The sequence below is a fragment of the Equus caballus genome, chromosome 22 (assembly GCF_041296265.1).
Source record: "Equus caballus isolate H_3958 breed thoroughbred chromosome 22, TB-T2T, whole genome shotgun sequence".
NCBI lineage: Eukaryota > Metazoa > Chordata > Mammalia > Perissodactyla > Equidae > Equus > Equus caballus.
In genome coordinates this window covers 25,453,886-25,480,807 of record NC_091705.1, presented here as the reverse complement: position 1 = coordinate 25,480,807, position 26,922 = coordinate 25,453,886, and the positions used below count along the sequence as shown (strand labels likewise).

General features: G+C 42.2%; 1 protein-coding gene across 6 annotated transcripts in view; it reads right to left on the bottom strand.

Moving 5' to 3' along the window:
• The window catches only part of CBFA2T2 (CBFA2/RUNX1 partner transcriptional co-repressor 2), a 138,726-nt gene extending 115,947 nt beyond the window's left edge, over nucleotides 1–22,779 (bottom strand). For 2 of the 6 annotated variants that reach the window (XM_070247307.1, XM_070247309.1), the window contains exon 1: nucleotides 22,561–22,738. Coding sequence is in view for 2 of the 6 variants with exons in the window: in XM_023626370.2 (XP_023482138.1) it covers nucleotides 22,561–22,594 (34 nt within the window). In the remaining 4 variants the exon portion in view is untranslated. Of the gene's footprint in view, nucleotides 1–22,560 lie in introns of all 6 variants that reach the window. The other 4 variants (XM_023626370.2, XM_023626369.2, XM_070247306.1 and 1 more) reach the window with 4 other exon arrangements.
• Nucleotides 22,780–26,922: the final 4,143 nt, after the last annotated feature.

The following is a 26,922-nucleotide window of genomic DNA, read 5'->3' as shown; positions in this document are numbered from 1 at the left end:
AGATGAGGTGTAGTTCTGTGACCAGAAACTGAACCAGAAACCAAACCCAAAACCACACGTGAGCTGCCAAAGCGAAGCACGCCAGACTTTTTAACTGCAAGGCCATCAGGGCTGACTCCAGGGTGATTATCTTTAAAAGGTAAAGGGAGATAATGTCACTCCTCTATGCAAAATCCTCCATGGCTTCCCATCTCATTTAGAAAATCCAAAATCCTTTCCAACACTCTTAAGGTCCTAAATGCTCTGGCCCCTGTTTCCCTCTCTGAGAGAAGCTTCTACAGCCATCAGCCTTACCCAGTGTACTCCAGTCACACTAGCCTCCTTACTGTTATGTGAACAGATCAAGTATGCTCCGACTTCAGGGCTCTGACATGTGTTATTCCCTTTGCCTGGACTGCTCCTCTCCCAGATATCCACATGGCTGGCTCACTTCCTTCAGATCTGTGCTCAAGTATCACTGGATGAGAAGTCCTTCTTAACCACTATGTCTAAAAGCACTCCCCAACACCCTCTCTCTCTATCCAACATACCTTCTTAGTACTTTATCACCACTTGAATATATTAAATGTGTGTATAAAAAATATTTTTCATCACATTAAATTTCAAGATCTATGACAGAACTTTGTTTTGATCACTATGGTATCCGTCCCTCATACCTTGTACAAAGTACAGGCTCAGCCAAATGGTAAAAGACTGGTGAGGATGTAGAATAAATGGGATTCTCATAGACTGCTGATGCAAGTAGAAACTGCTACAACTCTGGAAAACTTTCTGGTAGTACATACTAAAGCTGAACAGATACATGTTCCATGACCCTCCAATTCCACTCCTAGAAGCTGGATACAGTAGAATACACAGTATGTGACTTTATTTAAAGTTATTTATTTATTTATTTTTTAAAGATTTTATTTTTCCTTTTTCTCCCCAAAGCCCCCTGGTACATAGTTGTGTATTTTTTAGTTGTGGGCCCTTCTAGTTGTGGCATGTGGCACGCCGCCTCAGCATGGCCCATGAGCAGTGCCACATCCGCACCCAGGATCCAAACAGCGAAGCCGTGGGCCGCCGAAGTGGAGAGTGCAAACTTAACCACTTGGCCACGGGCCGGCCCCGAAAGTTCATGTTTTTAAAAAGACAAAACTAATGAATGATGCTAGAGGCCAGGAGATTGGTTACCCTGGAGGAGAGGGAAGGATAGTAACTGGCAGGAGAGAGGTGGGCTTCTGAAGTAGCTGCTGTTAATATTCTATTTCTTGATCTGGATAGCAGTTATACAAGTATGATCACTTTGTGAAAATTCACTGAGCTGCAGATTTATGATTTATGCATTTTTGTATGATAAAAAGTTTACATAAAGAAAAAAATTATAGGGTAAAAGAAACACTGTCAAGCTATCTTCCTAATAGCTATTACAGCTAATATTTCATTTATCTTTTCAACATCCTTCTATTACTGGCCATAAGCAAAAATTATTTTCATTTAAAATACTATTCAAGATTAAGTGATGGACTAAAGCCACATCTTCAGTCACCTATAAACTGGAATCCAAGTGTTGAGAAAACCAACCCAAAGATCTTTTCTCCCTAAGCTATACTGTCTACCTAGATGCAAGGATCTATTTTATTTAAACAAGAAAAATCTACTCATCTGTTATTGACAGATCTTTCATCAAGTTTTTTTTAAAAAACGTCACCATTCAGGGTAAATAATAAAACCTAAAGCCCTGTTTTCCCACTTAACGTATGGGATCGAAATCAGTCTGTCATGTTCTTATATTTAATTGGCACAGACTGTCTGCCTGTCTTGCCTGTAACTGAGAAGAGGGTTCACATGTAAACAGGATTGATCTGGCAAATGAATAAACATACAAAGAGATCCTCTCCTTAAAACAAGTATGTGCTCTACACACAGCCAAACCCTCACACAAGACAGTAACTCAGCGGTCTCCAAGCTAAAAAGCTGGAGTCACGCCAATTAAGCCCTAATGGGGGGGCTGTCCTGGTGGCACAGTGGTTCAGTTCACACGTTCCTCTTCTCGGTGGCCCGGGGTTCGCTGGTTCGGATCCCAGGTGCGGACATGGCACTGCTTGGCAAAAGCCATGCTGTGGTGGGCATCCCACGTATAAAGTAGAGGACGATGGGCATGGATGTTAGCTCAGGGCCAGTCTTCCTCAGCAAAAAGAGGAGGATTGGCAGCAGTTAGCTCAGGGCTAATCTTCCTCAAAAAAAGAAAAAAAAATGAGCTGAAGGACACAGGGGCAGCAATCACTGTCTATGTTTTGTGCTGATAAAAGGCAGTTTCACAAAAATGAGAAGGAAGCTGACTTCTTATTAGCATAGGCACAAAGCTCATAAGACAAGAGACTGAAGCAAAATATAATTAACAATAACTGAAAATAAGATAAGGCCAGAGTTCATCAGGAAAAGCTGATCAGCAAGTTCACAATAAGAGCTGGTAATGTTCACTGCCAAAAGACATAACAGAGGTCAGCAGTCTTTACGGGATAGCAAACTTCCACCTCAACTCTTCCTTCATGCCAGAAGACAGATAAAGCAATATAATCCTACCAGTATCACTGGATATAAGGTGAGGGCAGGTGGAAAGGACAGAAATTGGCTCAAACAGTGGCTCTTAACTGGGAAGGCATGGCAGAGAATCACCTGGAAGGCTATTTCAAAAAACACACCAGATGTCCTCCCCCAGAATATATGATAATATGGGTGCCACGCTGACATTCTAAGAACTCCCTGAGGCAATTCTGATCACACACCACGATTCCACCCATCCTGACCCTCACCCCAAAGAAAAACCAGTTTTCTAGTTGTCTAGAACCAGAGGCTTAAACCAATAGAAAGATTACTTGGAGACTGTACAGTTAGGCCAGCTGTTTAATGGAACTATCTGCTAAATTGTCGTTCATTTTATTTCCTATTTTTCAAAACTTGGAGTAAAAAAAATTGTGAGAAAGGTTTAGCAATAGCTACAGAACTCCTGAAATTTTGAGTTATAATAGTCTTCTACCTCCTTAGCTTCATTCTTTCTGAGTTAAGTCACTCACTAAAACATTCAAAGTACTAGCGATTGGGTTAGATCTCAGTATTTCATGCTAATGGCAATCCATCAGCAGTACACTACATGCAATACAAACTTCTGCACAAGGTTATTCTTCCAGCCAGAATTTCTACAGCTGCTAATACAGTAAGTTTGAGTACCAGGCAAACTGTCACCATCGGTGTCAATACGATAGGTGACTCCTCAACGCATCTAACCTAGGGACAAATTCTTTAGCCTAACATTCTACCTCAACCTGCCTTTACTCCTATCTTACTCACTAAGTATATCCTGCACCTTCCAGCCTAGATGCCTTTGCTTATTCCAAGATGGCAAAAAGGCCATCCCCAACTCCATCCCCACGCAAACTGCCCTAGGCCTGTTTCAACAAGGGCTGTGGGCTAACAGTTTTTACATTTTTAAAAGAGGTGTAAAAAAAGCAGGAGGGTATGTGACAGAGACCATATGTGTCCCACAAAGCCTAAAATATTCACTATAGTAGTCCCCCCCCATCTGTGGTTTCACTTTCCATGGTTTCAGTTACCAGAGGTCCGAAAATACTAAATGGAAAACTGCAGAAATAAACAATTCATAAGTTTTAAATTGCATGCTGCTCTGAGTAGCATGATGAAGTCTTGCACTGTCCCACTCCAGCCCACCCAGAATGTGAATCATCCCTTTGTCCAGCATATCCACGCTGTATGTGCAACCCATTAGTCACTTAGTAGCCATCTCAGTTATAGACAGACTGTTGTGGTATCGCAGTGCTTGTATTCAAGTAACCCTTATTTTACCTAACAATGACCCCAAAGAGCAGGAGCAGTGATGCTGGCAATTCAAATATGCCAAAGAGAAGCCATGAAGTGCCTCCTTTAAGTGAAAAGGTAAAAAGGTCTCGACTTGATAAAAAAAGAAAAAAAAACCATATGCTGAGATCATAAAATCTACTATGTTAAGAACGAATCTTCTATCCGTGAAATTGTGAAGGAAAAAGAAATTCGTGCTGGTTTTGCTGCTGCTCCTCAACTACGTATGTACAGGAAAAAGCATAGTAGATACAGGGTTCGGTACTATGCACCATTTCCAGTATCCACTAAGGGTCTTGGAACGTAGCCCCTGTGGATAAGCTTCCTGTATTAGGCTCTTTACAGAAGTTTGCCCCCTCCTGACTTATTCCACTCCCAGGACCTGGAATGATTTCCTTTATCCCATTTCTCCATAGCTACCAATCCAAGATCTGCCCATCCATCAATATGCAACTGACTATTCAATAAAGCCTTTCTTGCTACCCTCAATGACATACGCTTTTCCTCTTTTTAAGTTTATCTCCTCTATCTCCTTTAGCATACTGTATTCCTTTTAGAGTCACAGGGGATAGTTTCCAAACCCAAAATGGAGACACATGGTCTGACAAGAAGGCTACAGCATTAACCTATTTATTTTACTGTTTCCTGTTTTGCCCCTTCAAATCTATCTTCATAGGGCCACCAGAGTGCTCTATTTAGAACACAATCTTAACTATGTCATTCCCTCATCCTTTCTATTGCTCTCCATTAGCTATAGAATAAAATCTAAGCATAAAAATCTGGCCCCTGCCTGCTTCTCCAGCCTCATCTCCTGCCATTTTTCATCTAGCACTTTACACTCCAATAACATAACTACTTTTAATCACCCTCAAATCAGGTCCAGTCTTAACTTCCTACACCTTCTTTACCTGGGTCACATGCCTTGCTGGTAGGAGTACAAAAACTCGTATACCACCTCTGTAGAGTAATTTGGCAACATCCAGCAAAATTACACAAATTGGGGCTGGCCCGGTGGTGCAGCAGTTAAGCGTGCACATTCCGCTTCGGCGGCCTGGGGTTTGCCAGTTCAGATCCCAGGTGCGGACAAGGCACCACTTGGCAAGCCATGCTGTGGTAGGCATCCCACATAGAAAGTGGAGGAAGATGGGCACAGATGTTAGCTCAGGGCCAGTCTTCCTCAACAAAAAGAGGAGGATTGGCAGCAGTTAGCTCAGGGCTAATTTTCCTCCAAAAAAAGAAAAAAAATTACACAAACCGTATATTCATTGTGCCAGCAATTCTACTTCTAGAAATTTATTCTACAGATTTATGAAATATCATTTTTTACAAAATTATGCAGCATTGTTTGTAACAGCAAAAAATTGGCATGTAAATATCCATCAATAGTGGACTGTAGGAAAAAAAGTATTGTGCATCCATACAATGAAATACAATGTAAAATGAGGAAGTTCTTTTATGTATGACTTTAGATGGCCTACAGGAATATATCTGAAAGGACACAGAAGAAACTGGTAATGCTACTTGCTTCCAAAGAAGGGAAAAGAGTGGCTGGAGTGGAGCACAGGGGTGAGAAAGACCGTTCACTAAACAGTCTGTACCTTTTAAATGTTGAATCATGTAAATACATTGCCAGTCCAAAAATTAATTTTAAAAAAAGTTGTCGAAAAAGAAAAAGAGACTTGGTTCCAGACAGGCATCATTTTCTCTAAGAAGCCTTTTCTGAAATACATCCACGCACACACATAGGTCAGATGCCCATCCTTGTTTGTTCTTATCATGCTATTATCACTTCTTACCATTTGGAACTGAAACTATCAATCTCTCTCTCTCCCACTACTGGACAACATCTAAACTTATCCAGGGTCTTAGAACTCTCTTTATATCACCCAGCATCTGGTAGTAGGGGCTCAATAAATGTTTATGAAAGTCAATGAGTATCTGAAATCAAGAGTACCTTAGAAAATCAACGACCTTTAATCACTGTAACAAAAATTCATTATCGTGCACCTTCTAATATAATTAGTTGCTCATCTGTCTTTCCAACAGAATACAAATATTAGGCCCCTCAAATAAACAATTTATTGAACTCAATTACCAGAATAAAGAGAACCAAGAGACTCAAAAGGCAAGTGAACTAAAATAATCCACAAAAAACGTGACATTCACATAAAGATAATCAGGAATTAATTTTAGGATTTCAAATTACTATTTAATAACTATAGTTTTTACGGAAACTTCTCATTTACTACATCATTCCTCAGAGTCCAACAGCCATAAAATTAGCATAGATTGTTTAGAGACCTATAGAAAGCTCACAGCAAACCAAGTGTTGATGTCTACAGCTGCAGCTGGCTGCTCAGTGGCTCTGAGGCATATTTGGCATCCCACCTCCTTCCTGAGAAATTCCTTGCCTCTATTGATTGAACCAGAATCCTTGCTTTACTATTTCCCAATATAATACTCCCTAATAGCATCAATTACAAGGGAAAAAGATGGACAATCACTACCCAAATTTAATTAAAACTCAGTTGTCAAGGCTTTCATTACAAGAGCAATTGACAAATTGTTAGGACACAGAAGACAAGCTGGAAGACCTTTAAGGACAGGGACTGAATCTTACCTACCTTGACAGCTCCATGGCTCTTAGCACAGTCCCTGCTTCCAGCTAACAGCACCGCAATAAGGTCGTTAAACGAACGGTTTCAGGTAGAGAGACTAGGAAGGAGATTTTTATTTTATATGTATTATTTAAATTTTTTAAATGTATTCATGTATTACTTGTGTAAAACAAAGTAAATATGAAAAAAGGGGGCACTAGGTCTCTGTGTATGATATAGTATTACCGTCCTTTTTGCTATTCAGCTCTCACATTAAATTGCTTCTTCCTGGGCCAGCCCGGTGGCGCAGCAGTTAAGTGCGCACGTTCTGCTTTGGTGGTCCAGGGTTCGCCGGTTCAGATCCCTGGTGCTGACTTGGCACTGCGTGGCAAGCCATGCTGTGGCAGACATCTCACGTATAAAGTAGAGGAAGATGGGCACGGATGTTAGCTCAGGGCCAGTCTTCCTCGGCAAAAAGAGGAGGTTTGGCAGCAGATGTTAAGCTCAGGGCTAATCTTCCCCCCCCCCCCCCAAAAAAATTGCTTCTTCCCTGTTCATACATAATCATTTTTTCCCTGCAAACTTGTTCCAATAAACAACTATGGAAACCACCAAAAATGGAGATTATAACAAAATCACTCATATAATACCAAACAGTGTTCAAAACATGTTTATACAGTCCCTCAATTGATTCTCACCTTGTCACCTGGTTACCTTGTCAGGTAGACAGAAAAAGGTATGGCCGTCCCCATTTTACAGATAATGAAATAAACTCAAAATCTAAATATGAACTGTCCAAAGTTGCACCACTTTTGAAAGTTGGAGGTAAAAGGAAGCACTGGGATGATACCCATGTCTTCCCTGATTACACTTCTATCTAAAGAGAAACAATGTATCCTCACAGCTCCAAATCACAAAACCCCCCACCCCTGCATGCCAGCTGTGTGATCAGGAGCAAATCACCTGATTTTTTTTAACCAATCCCCTCGGAACGAAATAAAAGGATGAGGATACTACTACCTACCTCATTTGATGCTGTAAAAATTAGATGTGTGAAAATTGTTCTGATATATAAATAGTGGTTGCTATTATTTCTGTTAACGATATGTAAGATGACTGCACTAACTCCAACAGAAGACAAATAGTGAGACTCTATATTACACAAAGTAACAGAGAATACGCCTTTCACCATAGGAATTGGACAACCAAAACTGATTTCATCCAGGTACACTGTTCCCTTAACAACTAATTCTAAAACAAAATAAAACACCCAACAAGCAAACGGAACTCTCATACACTACTGGTAGAAACGCAAAATGGTACGGTGAGCCATTTTGGAAAACACTTTGACAGTTTCTTAAAAAGTTAAACATGAAATTACCATCGAACCCAGCAATCTCAATCCTAGGTATTTACCCAAGAGAAATAAAAACATATGTCCCGGGGCTGGCCCGATGGCACAGCAGTTAAAATGCGCATGTTCCGCTTCAGTGCCCGAGGGTTCGCCTGTTTGGATCCCGGGTGTGGACATGGCACCTCTTGGCAAGCCATGCTGTGGTAGGCGTCCCACATAGAAAGTAGAGGAAGATGGGCATAGATGTTAGCTCAGGGCCAGTCTTCCTCAGCAAAAAGAGGAGGATTGGCAGCGGATGTTAGCTCAGGGCTAATCTTTCTCACACACACACAAAAATGTCCATAAAAGACACACATGTAAATGTTTAGTGCTTTATACATAACCATCAAAACAGGAAACAACCAAAATGCCCATTAACTGGTGAATGGATAACAAAAAAAATCACGGTACATCCATACATCCTACTCAGCAATAAAGAGGAGCTACAGATACATACAACATGCAAGAATCTAAAAAGAATTACAGTAAGTGAGACACCAGACACAAAGGCTACATACTCTATGGTTCCATTTATATGACATTATAGAAAATGCAAAACTAGAGACAAAAAAACTCCACAAAAACCTAGAGAGACAAAAACCAGTATAACAGTTGCCAGGGGCTACTGAGTGAGGGGAAGGGGACATAAGGGAACTTTTGGGGACAAGGGTGATTACAACTGCATACATCTGTCAAAACTCACAGAACTGTGCCCTTAAAAACAGTAAATTTTATTTTATGTAAATTGTATCTCAAAAAACTTGACTGAAAAAAAATAAGAAACTACCCTATCCACACATCTGGGGAAAAAAGAATACTTAATTATCACAATATTTACTCTCAATTTGGTTGACTATTTGCTTAAAAACATGACATTTCAGCTAAACCACCTAACAAGTGCTGGGTTAAACCTCTCTGTGGAAGTTTTACCAGAGATGCCATGTCTCAGAGAAACCATTTTCTCTCTTCCATGGGTACTGGAGAAGTTTGTTGCTAACATCAAAAGCCTGGGTACTTCTCTTTTCTAAAGAATTAGTATTATTTTGACAGTGCTCACTCCTGTAGTCACCATTACTTGACTTTCACTCATCACTTACTTTCTTCCTTCTCTTCTCCCCATACTAACTCCCCAAAAAGGGCGACCTATAGCTCTCACCTACAAATATATTTGAAAAATGAGCATGCCAAAATTCCTTCTCTGGGAATTTAAAAATGTGGACTAAGAACAGTTTAGTGGATACCAGGGGAAAGGTGGGGTGGGGGGTGGGCACAAAGGGTGAAGTGGTGCACCTACAACATGACTGACAAACATTAACGTACAACTGAAATTTCACAAGATTGTAACCTATCATTAACTCAATAAAAAAAAAAATTCAAAATTCCTTCTTTGAAGTTTCAAAGGCAAATGGCTCAGGAGCAAATCACTCTGTCTTTTACACACACAAAAAAATTAATTCTTCACTATCTGCCGAAACTAACAAGTCAGCAGCTGTAAATTACTAGGCCCAAATAAAATTTAAAAACTATTCACCTGGGGTAAGGAAGTCACTCCATGGCTGAGTCAATCAAATGCCCTTCCAGGGGCTGGCCCGGTGGTGCAGCCGTTAAGTGCACACGTTCCGCTTCTCAGTGGCCTGGGATTCGCCAGTTCAGATCCCGGGTGCTGACATGGCACCACTTGGCAAAAAGCCATGCTGTGGTAGGCGTCTCACACATAAAGTAGAGGAAGGGGCTGGCCTGGTGGTGCAGCGGTTAAGTCCGCACGTTCCGCTTCTCAGCAGTCCAGGGTTCACTGGTTCGGATCCCGGGTGCAGACATGGCACCGCTTGGCAAGCTACGCTGTGGTAGGCGTCCCACATATAAAGTAGAGGAAGATGGGCACTGATGTTTGCTCAGGGCCAGGCTTCCTTAGCAAAAAGAGAGGAGGACTGGCAGTAGTTAGCTCAGGGCTAATCTTCCTCAAAAAAAATAAATAAATAAAGTAGAGGAAGATAGGCACAGATGTTAGCTCAGGGCCAGTCTTCCTCAGCAAAAAGAGGGGGATTGGCAGCAGATGTTAGCTCAGGGCTAATCTTCCTCAAAAAAGAAAAAACTTTCAAGGATTCTGAAATTCTACCAAGACAGAAGTACCAAGAAAAAAAAGAAATCATACAAAATGAATATTTTTTCACCTGTGTCTGACTTTAAAGATCTTATTTTATTTTTTCCTTTTTTCTCCCAAAGCCCCCCAGTACATAGTTGTATATTTTAGTTGTGGGTCCTTCAGGTTGTGGCATGTAGGACACCGCCTCGGTGTGGCCTGACAAGCAGTGCCATGTCCGTGCCCAGGATCCGAACCAGCGAAATCCTGCGCCACTGAAGTGGAGCGTATGAACTTAACCACTTGGCCACAGGGCCAGCCACTGGCTTTAAGTGGTAAATTTGTTTCTAAAAGTACCTATAAAATTTCTGTAAGCTGAAATGCATTTTAAATGATTAAGGAGGGGCTAGCCCCATGGCCGAGTGGTTAAATTCACACACTCCGTTTTGGTGGCCCGGGTTTCGCTACTTCGGATCCTCGGTGTGGACATGGCACTGCTTGTCAGGCCACACCAAGGTGGTATCCCACGTGCCACAACCCGAAGGAACCACAACTAAAATGTACAACTATGTACTCGGGGGATTTGGGGAGAAAAAAGCAGAAAAAGAAAAGAAGATTGGCAATAGTTGCTAACTCAGGTGCCAATCTTTAAAAAAAAAAGATTAAGGAGATACCCCAAAGTAACTTTTAAACACCCTACATTGACCATATACCCTCAGACCTTAAAGACCAAAAAAACCTATAAACAAACATGTTTGTCAAATGAACTCCAGTTGGTAGGTATTTCACAATAACATGGGTGAGCAATTCTGGAGCTATTTTCTGTATATTCTAAGATTGGGCAAATAAGTAAATACACTATGGATTAAGTGAGTTAGGCTTACAATCCCTCTCTAAGAGAAGCAACTTACAAATATGGAAAGGAGAAAGGCTAAATGATCTTTGTGGTACTGGAGGTATTAGTACGAACTCATGGTTTTTTTAATATACAGATAAAAACAGAAATAAATTTAGATACATATGCGTGTATGTGTATATTATGTGTTTGTATATACATACATTTCCTAGCTCTGTCCATTATGAGAAGCAATGACATCCCATAGTAATGAGCACGCATGGTGCCCAGATCTTCATTTCTCAATAATTTTCTCCACTAACAGGAATTAGGACAGAAATATCTTGGTGAAATGGCTGATTCCAAGGCTCAGACAGGAAGAAAAAGTAAGCCTGAAACACCCTTTTGTGCCAGAAAATAAGGAAGGGGTTCAAGAATATTAGGAACTTGTCAAAAGGACACAAGAGCTAGCTTGAAGGGGCTCCCACTGGCCAAATTGAGACAATGTGAACATTGCAATGAATGATAGTAACAGATTATAACCTACTGAAGAAAACAAGAATCCACAGTCTTGTTTTAAATAAATATATATATATATATATATACATATAAATAAAGGTAAGAAAATGTTCCGCAGTAGAATATTAACTAATAAGTGAAGAAGAACTGATAGAAAATCAGGGGCTGGCCCCGTGGCCGAGTGGTTAAGTTCGCACACTCCACTTCAGCAGCCCAGAGTTTCACCAGTTCAGGTCCCGGGTGAGGACATGGCACCACTCAACAGGCCATGCTGAGGCAGCGTCCCACACAGCATAACCGGAGGCACTCACAACTAGAATATACAACTATGTATTTGGGGGCTTTGGGGAGAAGAAGGAAAAAAAAAAAAGATTGGCAACAGATGTTATCTCAGGCGCCAATCTTTAGAAACAAAAATAGAAAATCATAGTACAACTATTAGGCAAACATCATCAACAAATGCTGAAATTAGCTGGTATAAGTTTCATGAAAACAAGATATTTACATGGACTCAGTATCTCCCCACAAGATTCTTACTAAATAAAGAGGAAAAAATAATAACTCTAAAGTGGAGAAAAACCTGGCAGACATCACATTAAAGTGTTCAAAGTTAACATCATCAGTTCTGTAACAATGACTATCATGTGTCTCTTGATATGACGCACTGAGAAGGACAGAACATCACTTTGTGATATTCCTGTCAAAATGCATAATCTGAAATCTATTCAAAAGGAAAACAAATTCAAGCCGAGGGACATTCTGCAAAATAAACGCCCCAAACCATTAAAAAAAAGTCAAGGATTTTCCAAATTTAAGGAGACTGGAGACAGGACAACTAAATGCAGCACGTAATCTTCGATTGGATCCTAAAGTAGAAAAAAAAAATTTTTTTCCTCTAAAGAACATTATTGGAACAGACGGCAAAATTTGAATAAAGACTACTGAATAAGGTATACTAGGTAATAATATTGTATCAAGGCTGTACTTCCTGATTTTCATAAGTATACTGTGGTTACATAAGAGAATGTCTTACTTTATCGGAAATATACATTTAGTAATTTAGGGTAAAGAGCCGTCCTCTGTAACTTACTCTAAAATAATTCAGAAAAATAATAAGCATATGTACAGAGAAAAAGAATACAGAAAACAGTAAAATGCTGACATTTGGGGAATGAAGGTGAACAGCATACAAGAATTTACTACTACTCTTGCAACTTTTTTGTAAGTTTGAAATTACATCAAAATACAAAGTGTATAAAAAAAGAAAAAGGAATACAAAAAGTGTTTTTTTACAATGCAAATCACCATCCTTGAATATGCCTATGTTTTTCTAAAGCAGCTTATAGTATCATGTAATGTATTTAAGAAGAGATAATAGAACCATCCCTGATGGCCTAGCGGTTAAAGTTCTGAGGGCTCCACTTCAGTGTGGAACCACACCACTCATCTGTTAGTAGCCATGCTGTGGTGGCAGCTTAAATAGAAAAACCAGAAGAACTTACAACTATACACTACTATGTACTGGGGTTTTGCAGGGGAAAAAAATTAAAAAATAAAAAAAAGGAGGAAGATTAGCAACAGACGTTAGCATAGGGCAAATCTTCCCCTGCCAAAAAAAAAAAAAAGGAGAGAGATAATAGTTTAAACCACTAAGCCAGACCAACCCACCAAGGGAAAGTTAAGGGGGAGCTTATGAAAACTGGAGCTGCTGAGTTCTAAGCAGCTCTAGGCAGCAGGACAATGAATGCAAGAGGACATAACACCATCATCATTGTGGCTGGCATAGTGGTTAAGTTCACGCACTCTGCTTCAGTGGCTTGGGGTTGTTTGCAGGTTCAGATCCTGGGTGCGGACCTACATACCGCTCATCAAGCCACGCTCTGGTAGCATCCCACATGAAACAGAGGAAGACTGGCACAGATGTTAGCTCAGCAACAATCTTTCTCAAGCAAAAAGAGGAAGATTGGCAACAGATGTTAGCTCAGGGCCAATCTTCCCTACAAAAAAAAAAAAAAAAAAAGACCATCACTTCTTCGTCTACTTCGCCCTCATCACTCAGAACTTCCCTCTTCTAATCCACCTCTACCTTTAATCTCAGCCATAAAGAGGATTTGCTTTTTGCCTGCCTCTTCCCCACAAGGTTGGCCCCACTTCTCTAGAGAGAAACAAAATCAAAGACATCATCACTTTCTCAATATTGACAAAGAACCCTGCCACATTTTTAGTGGAGAAAAATGTCACTAATATTTTAGCTTTTACTGTGGTGGAAAGAAAGACGAGTGGTGGAAAAGAGACAGTAAACTAGCTAAAAACTACATGTGAAAGAGAGGAAACCATGAGCGTAATTAGTGTAGCTCTAGGGATATAAGGTAGAAATGAATAAATCTGTGCTGTTTGAATGTCTGTTCTCATGTAGCTTGGAAAAATTAAAAGCAGGCAGGACCTCTACATGGAGATGGCTAAGTTAACAAAGGAATAAGGGAAACATTTGTAAGAAAGGAAAAGGTCAAAGTAGTGTGTCAAGGGAGCTGTGCTATGCCTGGTATTAACATTTCACTTGAGCTGCTGGAGAGGTCAGATTACATATTTGTCGCCATCAGCTAATTTAATTGAAAGGTCTAGCCAACTCCAAACCTATAGAGGCTGACAGAAGGATATCCAACTCTGAGTTATTCTGAATTTTACTTTGATTTCTGCATTTAATTATAGCAATACAAAACAGAGGGGAGAATCAAATCTTAAAGAGCTGCATTCCAAAGTAAAGGTTCACTGCATAGTCCATATATTATATTTGATGATCCATATGACAGCTCCTCACGGGGCCATGCAAAATTGACATGGACATTTCTTGGGCTTTTGATGTTCACTGCCATCATCTGCTTCACTGCTAAGATCAGGAAACATATGGGATGAATTGGTAAAGGCTGCAGAGAGTTTCTGTTGCCTTTTTTTTTTTTTAATTCATCTCTAAGGTCAGTTTAGAATACCTCTGACAAAGACCAAGACCTAACAGAACAGTCTTTAAACTATAGCCCATCCTAGGACTTTTTTTTTTTTTAATAAGAAATGATGTTAGAGAAAGAAAGGCTGTTGAACGAAGATGATGGGAAACAAAGTATTTTCAGGGAGCTCTGGGATCCTCTGGAACCACGTCTAAAAACCTCTAGTTAGTAAGAGGAAGGAGCCATGTGACAGACAGTAAAAAATAGTGGGTTTTGGACCCAGATCTCAATGTATAATGAGTGAATTCGACACCAGGACTGAACTAAGTTTGAATAGTGCATCTGCTACTTATTAACTGTGTGACCTTGAACAATTTATTTAACTTCTCTGAGCCTTATTTCCTCATCTGTAAAACAGAGATACTAACTGCCCCCCAAGGTTGTTCTAAGTATTACATGAGATGACACACATGAAAAGCACTCAGCAGAAAATCTAGCAAAGACTTTTTTTTTTAAGAATTTAAAATTGGACTTGAAAGTCAGATTCAGTTGACATATCTGCAATGGACTCATTTCACAAATTTAATTTATGGTACGCCAGCCTCTATAATTTTAGATAGCCTCAAGGCCTTCAAGGGTCCAGAGACAGAAACCAGAGACAGAAGCAAAAAGCTTCTTAACCAGCCATAATAAAACCCAGAGACAGGCTCCGTCACATGTACATACACTAGCTCATATTGCACATGGGTCAGTACAGCGCCAGTGAGGCCCCTCTTCTGGGTATCTTACCAAAGCAGAAACAATAACTTCTCTAGAATCTCTAGAGATTCTCCCGCATTAGCCTTCAAACTTTAAGGGATTTCAAGTAAATCTTTACAACTGAGTGATCGCTTTCTATGAGATTCAAAACAATACTCTGAAACTAAGGAATGAGGATAAAACTCACAAGTGAGAAATGTTACTTAGTCAATTAACTCATCATGATCCTAATGTTGCTTTCATTCATTGTACACTATCATTTAAATGATCCTTCTTGTCTAAAAGCATTCATTAAATTCAAGTAACTGACCATAGTCCAGTTCTGCATACCCTAGACAACAGGCTTAATACTCAATAACAAGTTTAAAGTCAATCTCTCTGCTTAGTTTTAGAATCTATTGATATGAAGGAAAACTAACCGGTTCCAAATCAGCATAAATGTATTCAAAAGTCAAAGATAAAGACAAAAATCATTACAAGTGTCCAAGATTCAATTTAAGAAGTCCCAAGTCTCAAAACAACCAAAGTCAACAACCCTAAAAAATAACCGAAATCAAAGGATAACTTTGTTCCGAATAGGAAAACTTATACTCAATTCTACACTAGGACTCACCGAAATGTCAATTCTAAATTAACATGCAGGGGGTTGGGCCCATGGCCGAGTGGTTAAGTTCGTGCGCTCTGCTTTAGTGCAGCCCAGGGTTTTGCCAGTTCGAATCCTGGGCACGGACATGGCACCACTCATCAAGACTCACCAAGCCACGCTGAGGCGGCGTCCCACATGCCACAACTAGAAGGACCCACAACTAAAAGAACACAACTATGTACCGGGGGCTTTGGGAGAAAAAGGAAAAAGAAAATGTTTAAATTAACATGCAGATAGCAGGTGATTAAGTAATTAAGGTTTTGGAGCAATATTACTCTCAAGGCCTTCAGCTCACTTCACTCAACTCTGCCATGAAGTAGAGGTGGGGTGCTAGGGAGGAGTGTATAGAAGCAACAAAGGTTCTGAACTTCCCCCCCAAAAAGGGAAGAAACAGCCAGGCAAAGTTCTATAAAGCAGTAACGTTTAGTTATCTCTAAGCACTGTTTTCCTCACCTTATAAATGCTGTATTTTGATAACTTAAATGACCTTTCAAAATGTACGCACTTTACAATGACACAGAGCATAGGAAGGAGAGTTCAATTTTCCCATTCATAGATGGCCAACATATTTTTTTTTGAAGATTAGCCCTGAGCTAACTACTGCCAGTCCTCCTTTCTTTTTGCTGAGGAAGCCTGGCCCTGAGCCAACATCTGTGCCCATCTTCCTCTACCTTATATGTGTGACGGCTGCTACAGCATGGCTTGCTGAGTGGTGCCACGTCCACACCTGGGATCCAAACCGGCGAACCCCAGGCCACCAAGAAGCGGAACGTGCGAACTTAACCGCTGCACCATCGGGCCAGCCCCAATGGCCAACACATTTAAAATAATTTTTTTTTGCAGGGGAATATTCACCCTAGGCTAACATCTGTTGCCAGTCTTCCTCCTTTCTTCTTCCTTCCCCCACCAAAGCCCCAGTACACAGCTGTGTCTAGTTGTAAGTTCTTCTGGTTCTTCTATGTGAGCCACCACCACAGCATGGCTACTGACAAAACACTTACGTGGTTCTGCAACCAGGAACTGAACCCAGGCAGAGGAAGCAAAGCAAGCCAATCTTAACCACTAAGCCATCAGCAATGGTTTGCCAACACATTTCAAATAACAGCTACCTTAATATTAAGAGCTCAGGCTCTGCAGTCAGAAAGATCTAGATTTTAATCTGGGCTTGGTTATTTATTAGCTCTATGACATCTGAGTCAATTTCCTGATTTGTAAAATGAAGGTATCTACCTACCTAAAAGAGTGTGGGATTAAAAGGCAAAAGGTGAGTATAATGCTTGGAATGGTATGTGGCCCAAAATAAACATCCAATATTAGTCTTTTTTTTTTTTAAGATTTTATTCTTCCTTTTTCTCCCCAAAGCCCCCCAGTACATAGTTGCATATTTTTAGTTATGGGTCCTTCTAGTTGTGGCACATGGGGCACTGCCTCAGTGTGGCTTGCTGAGCAGTGCCACATCCATGCCCAGGATCCAAACCAGCGAAACCCTGGGCTGCCAAAGCAGAGTGCACGAACTTAACTACTCAGCCACGGGGCCAGCCCCTAGTCATTATTATTAAGCAGGAATCATCCCCATTTATAGACTGAGTCTCAGAGGTTGACTAACTTCCCACAGAATTAGGTCTCAAACCCAAAGCCAGTCTCCAAATTCTGCTTTTTCTTTTTTTTTTTTTAAAGATTTTATTTTTTTCCTTCTTCTCCCCAAAGCCCCCCAGTACATAGTTGTATATTCTTCGTTGTGGGTCCTTCTAGTTGTGGCATGTGGAATGCTGCCTCAGCGTGGTTTGATGAGCAGTGCCATGTCCTCGCCCAGGATTTGAACCAACGAAACACTGGGCCGCCTGCAGCGGAGTGCGCGAACTTAACCATTTGGCCACGGGGCCAGCCCCTGCTTTTTCCATTGTGCCAAACAACCTGCCTCATGTACATTTCTGCCTTTTTAAGCAGGTTACTAACTGCAATTTAACTTGTCTCGACTGTGGTCACAGATTGTGGTGCTTTTAATCTTACTCCATTTTTTTTCTTATCCAATGGTTTGGGGGAAAAAATGACTAAATACATCAATGTGGCATAGTAGGTAAGGACCACAGAAGAGGATGAGACTCTCTCTCTCACTGGCAGTTTGCTTACCTTGAGTAGCCCCTCTCTTCACCTGATGTAGTGCTTTTAAATCTGTATGAGCTGGGCTCACAGTACCTTTGTTTGAAGCATATGCAGAATCTGAGTAAAATTTGAGTGAAAATTCTGAGGAGTTATCTTACTAACAAGGTATACAAGCTTCAATCATAGTCATGGGCCCAGCAGGAAAGATAGCATATTCCAGTAAGGATAATTCAAAGAGGGTTTAATAAGGGGACTATAAAGAAAGGTGTGGGCAGGATGTAAGATACCCACAGGGATAGTGGCAGTTCCTTGGGACTAATGAGAGTACCTCTAAGCCTAAGGAACACAGGGAATAAAAGCTTTCCAAACCTAGAAGGAGCAAGTCATGTATGTAGAGAGAACCACCTTCAGAGGAACAGCAATCTTCAATCAACGGTCACTGTAAGCAGAGGCAACACTCAGAGGAAGGGAACAGGGGAATTAAATTCTGTAACCACAGAGAGAAAGGAAGCCCACTGATGTAGTCCATGTAGGTAAGTCAGCACCCAGGGCACAGAACAGTCTGGGAAAGGATGGAATGTGGACCCAGAGGAGCAAATGGAAGGCACCTAATTCAACCTCAAAGAAGTCTTTTTGGTGCACTTTCACATCTCTTCTTTCATCCGACTGGGTAACTGCCAGATAAGGAAAGAGTTACTGAACATGACAGTTCTCACTTCTTTTGAATAGTAATGCACGGGGCCTACCTACCGTAAAATATTTGTAAGCAAGTTTTTCACTACTAAGTATGATCATTTACCATTCCACTTGTATCCTGAGAATTCTTTGAAAGGTCCAATGATTTATACACCTTTGCCCACACTTACGGACTTTCCACTTACCTTGCTAGGCAAAATAAAATCACAAAAATACAGATACTTTCATAACCCTCACACAGTTTATATTTAGTAGTTTATCTTCTTTGATAACGAAGAAGGCAGAATGAGGTAAGTGCCAGCAGAGAGGAAAGGGCTGTGGTGCTGTGAAAAGTTCTAGAAGAGGCTTCCTTGCCATCTGGCCCCTGCCAGGCACAAGTCCAGCCAGAATTCACTGTTATCCTATTAATAAGGTATACAAGCTTCAATCAGGTTCCCTGCAGGTCCGGATCCTGGAGAACTACTCACCAAGCTCTCAAAAGCCTCCAGTTTCCACTCTATATCCTTGGCCAATAAGGTCCACTCCTCCTCCTACTGGAAAAAACCCCTCTCCTTCTTAGGTCTGGTTCAAATGTCACTTCTTTACCTGAACCTTACTTGCACTCTCAAAGAACAATTAGCTAAGCCTCCTCTGCATCCCCAAAAGTCTCTGCTCGGAGCACTTAAAGCACTTTGTCATTGTCCATGTACCCGTGCAGGGGCCCTACTAGACTTTGAGACCCTAAGGCATCTTTGCATCCTCAGCCACTAACAGCACCCAAAACAGAGTGCGTCAAGCCCAGTATAAGTACTTTATACATATTAATATATATATTAATACATTATATTAACATATACATATTATCAATCATCACAATAAAATTGCAAATAAGGTAGGAACTCCCCATCATCTCAACTTTACAGATGATGAAAATAAAGTTTATAGAAAGGCTAAGCAACATGCCCAAAGTCTCAAAGCTAGTAAGGATAGACCCCAAGATTTCAACCTAGGCACAACTCAACAGTTTCAACAGACCTCATGGGTTGAGGGGAAGGTCCCATTACAAGACCAATGGTCTCCACCCCAGGGGGCACAGGTATTATTCACACAATGGGGTGTGGAAAGACAATATTGGAACTTCTACTTATATTTGCTTTAGTTCATCCTTTTGTAAAATATCTATTTTCGCACATTATAAAATGTACACAATACAGAGTACAGTCAACACTGTAATTGTAATTTAAAACAAACATTCACATGTGTGTGCATACTCAACCCTATTTACTGACAGAAAGAACACTAAAAACATTTGCGGCCACTGCTCTAGATGACTTCCCCCAGGGACTCTGAGCTCCTGTATTCTCTGCCCAGGACTTCAGTTAAAAACATTAGCCAAGGGGCTGGCCACATGGTTAAGTTCATGCGCTCCACTTTGGCGGCCCAGGATTTTGCCGGTTTGGATCCTGGGAGCAGACACGGCACCACTCGTCAGGCCATGCTGAGGCAGCATCCCACATGCCACAACTAGAAGGACATACAACTAAATATACGACTAGGTACCAGGGGGATTTGGAGAGAAAAAGCAGAAAGAAAAAAAAAAAAGATTGGCAACAGTTGTTAGCTCAGGTGCCAATATTAAAAAAAGAGTTAAAAAAAAAAAATTAGGGGCTGGCCCCGTGGCCGAGTGGTTAAGTTCACATGCTCCGCTGCAGGTGGACCAGTGTTTCGTTGGTTCAAATTCTGGGTGCAGACATGGCACTGCTCATCAAGCCACGCTGAGGCAGCGTCCCACATGCCACAACTAGAAGGACCCACAACGAAGACTATACAACTATGTACTGGGGGTCTTTGGGGAGAAAAAGGAAAAAAAATAAAATCTTTAAAAAAAAAATCAATTAAAAAAAAATTAGCCAATCAAGACTATGAGTAAGCTTCTGGAGGCAAGGGTCTGCTCTTAATCACCTTTGTAGCCCTCCCTCAGCAAAGAGCCTGGAGCTTAGCAGAAGGTCAATGTTGGATCCAAGTGTATTGTAAGAACCTCACTAAAAAAATTCTCAGGGGCCAGCCCTGTGGCCGAGTGGTTAAGTTTTGTGCACTCCACTGTGGCAGCCCAGGGTTTCGCTGGTTCGGATCCTGGACGCAGACATGGCACCACTTATCAGGCCATGCTGAGGCGGCGTCTCACATGCCACAACCAGAAGGACCCACAACTAAAAAATATACAACTATGTACTGGGGGGCTTTGGGGAGAAAAAGCAGGAAAAAGAAATCCTCAATATTTTAAAGCAACTTACTATATGCTTATAGATTAAAAAAAAAAATACATGAAACACACTGCCTAGGAATGTAATATAGATTTCTCTTAGGAACACTGAAAAAATTAAATAAATAAAGCTTTAGTTACATAATAGAACCAAAAATTGTACTTTGGGGCATAATTTAAACTGAAAACTGCATAAAAAAAGATTTGGGGGCCAGCCCCGTGACCAAGCGGTTAAGTTCGAGCGTTCCGCTCCACGGCCCAGGGTTTTGCCGGTTCGGATCCTGGGCGCAGACACAGCACCGCTCACCAAGCCATGCTGAGGCAGCATCCCACATACCACAACTAGAAGGACCCACAACTAAAAATATGCAACTATGTACAGGGGGGCTTTGGGAGAAAAAGGAAAATAACATCTTTAAAAAAAAAAGATTTAGACATAAAAAATTTAAGTTCAGATATAGGGAACTTTCCTGAAATGGTGCACCTTTGTCAAACCTAAAGGGTCACCACTGTCTGCCTCTCTTCAGTTATATGCTCCAAGAGGAAGGAATCAACCATCAACAGCAGCAACTGCAGAGCCGACTATGAAAATGCACTAGCTGGATGCTGGATACTTTGCATTTCTTCAATCCAACATTTAATGGTGTCAAACAAAGAGGAGAGGCTGGTAAAGCCTCCCTTTATGTGTTGAAGATTAGGGGCTCTGAGGCCAGATCACAGGCTTCCTTCTGTTCCTCAGTTTCATCCTCTGTAAAATGGGCATACTCAAATACTTAACTCTTATTTATGTTGTCACCAGGATTAAATAAGAGAAAACATGCAAAATGGATTTATCTGTTTCCTCATTTACCATGTCCTCTCTCCCCTTCCCCCAACCAAACTCAAAGCCCGGGTTTGGTCCAATTTGCTGCTATATTCCGAAAGCCGAGAATGATACTTTTACTTAATAGATCATTTAATAAATATCAAATGAATAAAATACAAAATGCCATCTGCTCAAAAACTCTTGGCTATTATTGCTGCTGTAACAAGAAACAATTAAAATTTTATTGTTATTAAAAGACTCCCACCCCTCCGCCAAGGATCTCAAAGAATTCTATTCTAAGAGGACTGGTAGATAAAAGCTGGAATGGAGAAACGGAGGTAGGAAAACAGTTGGATCATAAAGCAGGACTAACCGAAGACAAAACAAAATCTCCAATACACAGACAGAGCCCAATTTCGGGCTTCTCCAAGCGAGGTTCACTGGGAGCGAGGTTCACTGGATGAGGTTTATTAGCGATTACAACAATGACAGTTTTCGCGCTTGTGTGTGTGACAGAGTCTGCTCAGCATTCTGCTGGGCTCACAAAACCCAAGAATCTGCACGCCTCCATTTTGCAGATGGGGGAACTGAGGCTCGGAGAGAACCAAGGTCACAGCCTCTAAGTGGGGGAGCTGGGATGTGAACCTAGGCAGTCCGACCCCTAAGCCTGCACTCAACAGGCCCCTGGGAGGGGCATCCTCGCCTCCACCACCGGCCACACGTCCCTCGAAATTGGACATAACACTTCCCCAGGAGCCGCGCTTCGTGGCCCCAGCGCCGGGAAACAAAACAATCCTTGTCCGCGGGCAAGCCCGATGGTCGCCGGCCGGGCCTGGGCTCCGAGGCCGCGGTCCCCAGTTGCGCTCACACTGTGAGCCCCGAGCTCTCCGGGCGGCGCAGGAAGCGCCCGGGCGGCCTCGGGAGCCCGGGAAGGCCCGGCCCGCCGCGTGACCTTGGATCTGCGCCCTGCTTCGGGCCTCAGTTTCCCCACCCCAGCCTCGCGCCGGGGGCCTCTCGGGAGCTCGCGCCTGTGGAGCTGCAGGCCCCTCACACGCCCCCCTCGCCGCCCGCATTCCTGCCCCGCTTACGCTGGAAGGCGGCCGGTCCAGGGACGCCCACCATCGCCGAGAGCCGCCGCCGCGCGCCTCCGGCCTCCACCCGCGGCCCGGGTCCCTCTCAGGCGCCGCCGCGGGACCTGTAGCCGCCGAGCTCGCAAAGCCCAGCGCCGCCGCTGCTGTCGCCGCCACCGCCGCCGTTAGGCCGTGCACCGCCCCGCCCCCGGCTAGCCCCGCCCCGCCCGCCGGCACGCCCCCGCCGCGCGCTCTCGCCCGCCAGACCAACGCACGCGGAAGCCCGGCCCAAAGACCTGCTCCCGCGAAACCCCGCCCCCTGACCTGCCCCGCCCCTTCCGCGCGAACCTGCCGCCCTATCCCGGCGCGTCCTGCTCCTCAGACCCGCCCCTCCTGCGTCATGCGCGCCCGTCGCGCGCACGGCCCGCTCTTCGGGCGCAGGTCTTGCTGCTGAGGCCGGGGCAGCGGCTCAGGCCCGAGGGCGGAGGCGGAGTCCTAGGGGGCGGAGCTCACGGGCGGGGACGACTGCTCACCTGGGTTATCCAGGTTGAGGCCTGGTCGCCTTTCGCACGTCGTTAAGTCGCTTCCCCTTTCTGGCTGATGGTGTTCCAAAAGCAGAAAATGTCATCATCATAATATTAATAACTGTTAGCTATCTTTATTGCTATTGAGCTCTTTATCGTGTTCGGGTGCTATTTTTATACACTCCATTCAGGTAATCCTCACAATGAGGGAAAGAGGTATTATTTCACCCTTTCCACACGTGCAGAAAGGGCTTCCCCACCAAGCAGCTTGCCCACTGGTTCCTGTTAGCAAGAAGCAGAGCTGGGATTGGAACCTAGGAACTTCTGACTTCAGACCTAGTACTTTAAGTTACTCTGAACTATTCTGTCAAAAACAGGGATTAAAATTAAAACAAGAGATTAAAAATTCCAAACTCCTCTGGGCCAGCCAGTGGCGCAGCGGTTAAGTTCACACGTTCTGCTTCTCCGTGGCCCAGGGTTTGTGGGTTTGGATCCTGGGTGTGGACATGGCACCACTTGGCACGCCATGCTGTGGTAGGGATCCCGCATAAAATAGAAGAAGATGGGCATGGATGTTAACAAGGGCCAGTCTTCCTCAGCAAAAAGAGGAGGATTGGTTGCACGTGTTAGCTAAGGGCTAATCTTCCTCAAAAAGAAAAACAAAGTTGGAAAAAAACTAAAAAATAAAAATAAAATGGCATGGGTAAATTCTAGATCTATTCTACATCTTGATTGCCATGATAATTACATGCATTTGTCAAAACTCATAGAACTGTACATTTTAAAAAGTGAAAGTTACTTTATATAAATTTTTAAGTGAATTTAAAAAGTGAAAAAATTGAAGTATATGTACATATATAGCAAAATGCAAATGGCAAGCATACGACTCAATGAATTGTTTCAGGTTTAAATAACACTTTGTAACTACCACACATACCAAGACAAAGCTCATCTTCCACCACCCTAGAAGAATGTGTAATGTCTCTTTCCCCCCCGGCAGTCACTACTATTCTTACTTCTATCACTGTAGCTATATAATTGTTTTTTGCTTACTAGCTTTATTGAGATATGATTCATATATCGTACAATCACCCATTTAAAGTGTACAATTCAGTGGTTTTAATATATTCACAGAGTTGTACAACCATCACCAGAATCTAACTTTAGAACATTTTCATCATCCCAAAAAGAAACTCCATACTCATGAGCAGTCGCTCTCCATCGTGTCCTCTCCAGCTCTTATGATTGCTTTTTTAAAAATCAACTTTTTTAGGTGTACTTTATATACAATGAACCACATCAATTTAAAGGACCCAATTTGATGAGTTTTGACAATTACATATACCTGTGAAATCACCAGCATTATCAAGATGCCAAACACTTCCATCACCCCTCTCTGATTCCTCCTCTTCCTTTACAAAGCATCCTTCCATCTACATCTAGACCCAGGGAACCACTAATCTGCTTTCTGGCACCATGCATTAGTTTGCATTTTCTGGAATTGCATATAAATGGGTTCATACAACATGTACTCTGCTGCCTGGCTTCTTTCACCCAGCATAGTGATTTTGAGATTCATCTGTGTTGTATCTACCAGTAGTTTACCTTCCCTTTTTATTGCCAGGTAGTATTTCATTGTTTGAGATATACTACATTCTACTATTTTTGAAAATAAAACTTTCTTGCTAAAGACCTGGACAGGCCTGGCTTTGAACATACAGATTTCTCAAGTTCTATTGGGTTTCAGATATAAATTAGTCTCCACAGGTTCACCACCTTTTCTATTTCTTTATCATTCTTGCTTAGTTTGTGGTGGGGTGTGTACATGTGTTGAAGGTAGGGGAGAGAGGCCTTCTAGAAAAGCAGCACCTGTATCCATTGGTTACCTAAGGCCTAGAGGATCAGGGACACTAACATTTAAGAGTCAGACACAGATACCTGTGCCTTGTTGACTGAATTTGACCTCAGCTTTGCAAAAGCTCTATTTTCCAGCCAAAGGAGCTGAGGCTCAGAGAGGTTAAGAGACTTACCATAAAGTTTGCCTGAGTCAGAAGCTTAGTCTTAGACAGAATTGAATTCTGACATGCTTTTCACAACCTTCTAAAGGAATCATGCACTTTGTAGACCTAAGAAAATGGCTTGGGGCCTGGCTGTTTCTTGTCCAAACCAAGTGATGTTTTCCTAACTGGTGACAAGAAGAATAAAGATGGGTGGCAGGGAGACGTGAATGCTGCCTGCCATCTGCCCTGGCCATGCCCCTTCCGCTGGCAGGTGATAAACACAAGGCCCAGCCAGATGACAGTCAGTGAAGAGAAGCCAATTTAAAGGTGTATGGTCCTTGTTAGGTAAACAGGAACCTAAAATGCCCATGGCACTTTAGAAAGCCTATCTGTGTACCAGGGAACTATTTGCCATGGTTGGGACTTCTCTAATAAGCAAGGCTTTTTCTCCACAGGAGGCTGAAGAGCCCAAGAGCTCCCAGAGGGAGAGATGAACAAGTTGAGCTTCTTGGCCGAGGGTTATATTCTTTTTTTTTTTTTTTAAAGATTTTATTTTTTCCTTTTTCTCCCCAAAGCCCCCCGGGACATAGTTGTGTATTCTTCGTTGTGGGTTCTTCTAGTTGTGGCATGTGGGACGCTGCCTCAGCGTGGTCTGATGAGCAGTGCCATGTCCGCGCCCAGGATTCGAACTAACGAAACACTGGGCCGCCTGCAGCGGAGCGCGCGAACTTAACCACTCGGCCACGGGGCCAGCCCCCCGAGGGTTATATTCTTAAAATTCGTTATTGTTTATGAGAAAAATGTGAGAATATTCATGGTGAGGAATTTGTGTACCACACGAGACTTGGAAGAAAATGAAAACCACTCAGTTCTTTTTGTTTTTGAGGAAGATTAGCCCTGAGCTAACTGCTGCCAATCCTCCGCTTTTCACTGAGGAAGACTGGCCCTGAGCTAACATCCGTGCCCATCTTCCTTTACTTTATATGTGGGACGCCTACCACAGCATGGTGTGTCAAGCAGTGCCATGTCCGCACCCAGGATCCGAACCAGTGAACCCCGGGCCGCCGAGAAGCAGAGTGTGCGCACTTAACTGCTACTCTACCAAGCCAGCCCCAACCACTCAGTTCTTAACACACAGAAATAAATTGCTGTTGTTTTACTGTATATCCTTCTCAAATTTTTCTATTCATGAGTATATTTACATAATTGAGATGATACTATTAATGCATTTCTGCCTCCTGCCTTTTTCCTTTTTCTCACTATTACATACATCAGCATTTTTCCACATCACTAAAAATCATTTATGAACATCACTTTAATGGATGGCCACATAATACTTTACTTTTGATAGAATCCGATATGAATAGTCTTTAGGGCTGTTTGTTTTATTTTTTCTATTAATAAATTATGCCTTGTTGAACATCACTGTGCATCCGTCTTTCCTATTTTCTGATTCTTAGAATATATTTTTCTTTTACTTTTGGTGAGGAAGATTGGTCCTGAGCTAACATCTGTGCCAATCTTCCTCTATTTTGCATGTAGGACGCCTCCACAGCATGCCTTGATGAGCAGGGTGTAGGTCTGTGCCTGGGATCCAAACTGGCGAACTGGTGAACCCTGGGCAGCCAAAGTGGAGCACAAAAACTTAATCATTATGCTGCTGGGCTGGCCCCAGAAGAGATTTTTCAAAATGATATTATTGGGTCAAATGATAGCAACATTTTCAGTTTTACCAAATCATGTTTCCACCAGTAGTGGTTGGGTATGCTCATCTCTCAACACCCTAACAATGGGTATTAAAATTATTTTACAACATTTCCAAATTTATAGATAAAAATATGATATATTGTTAATGG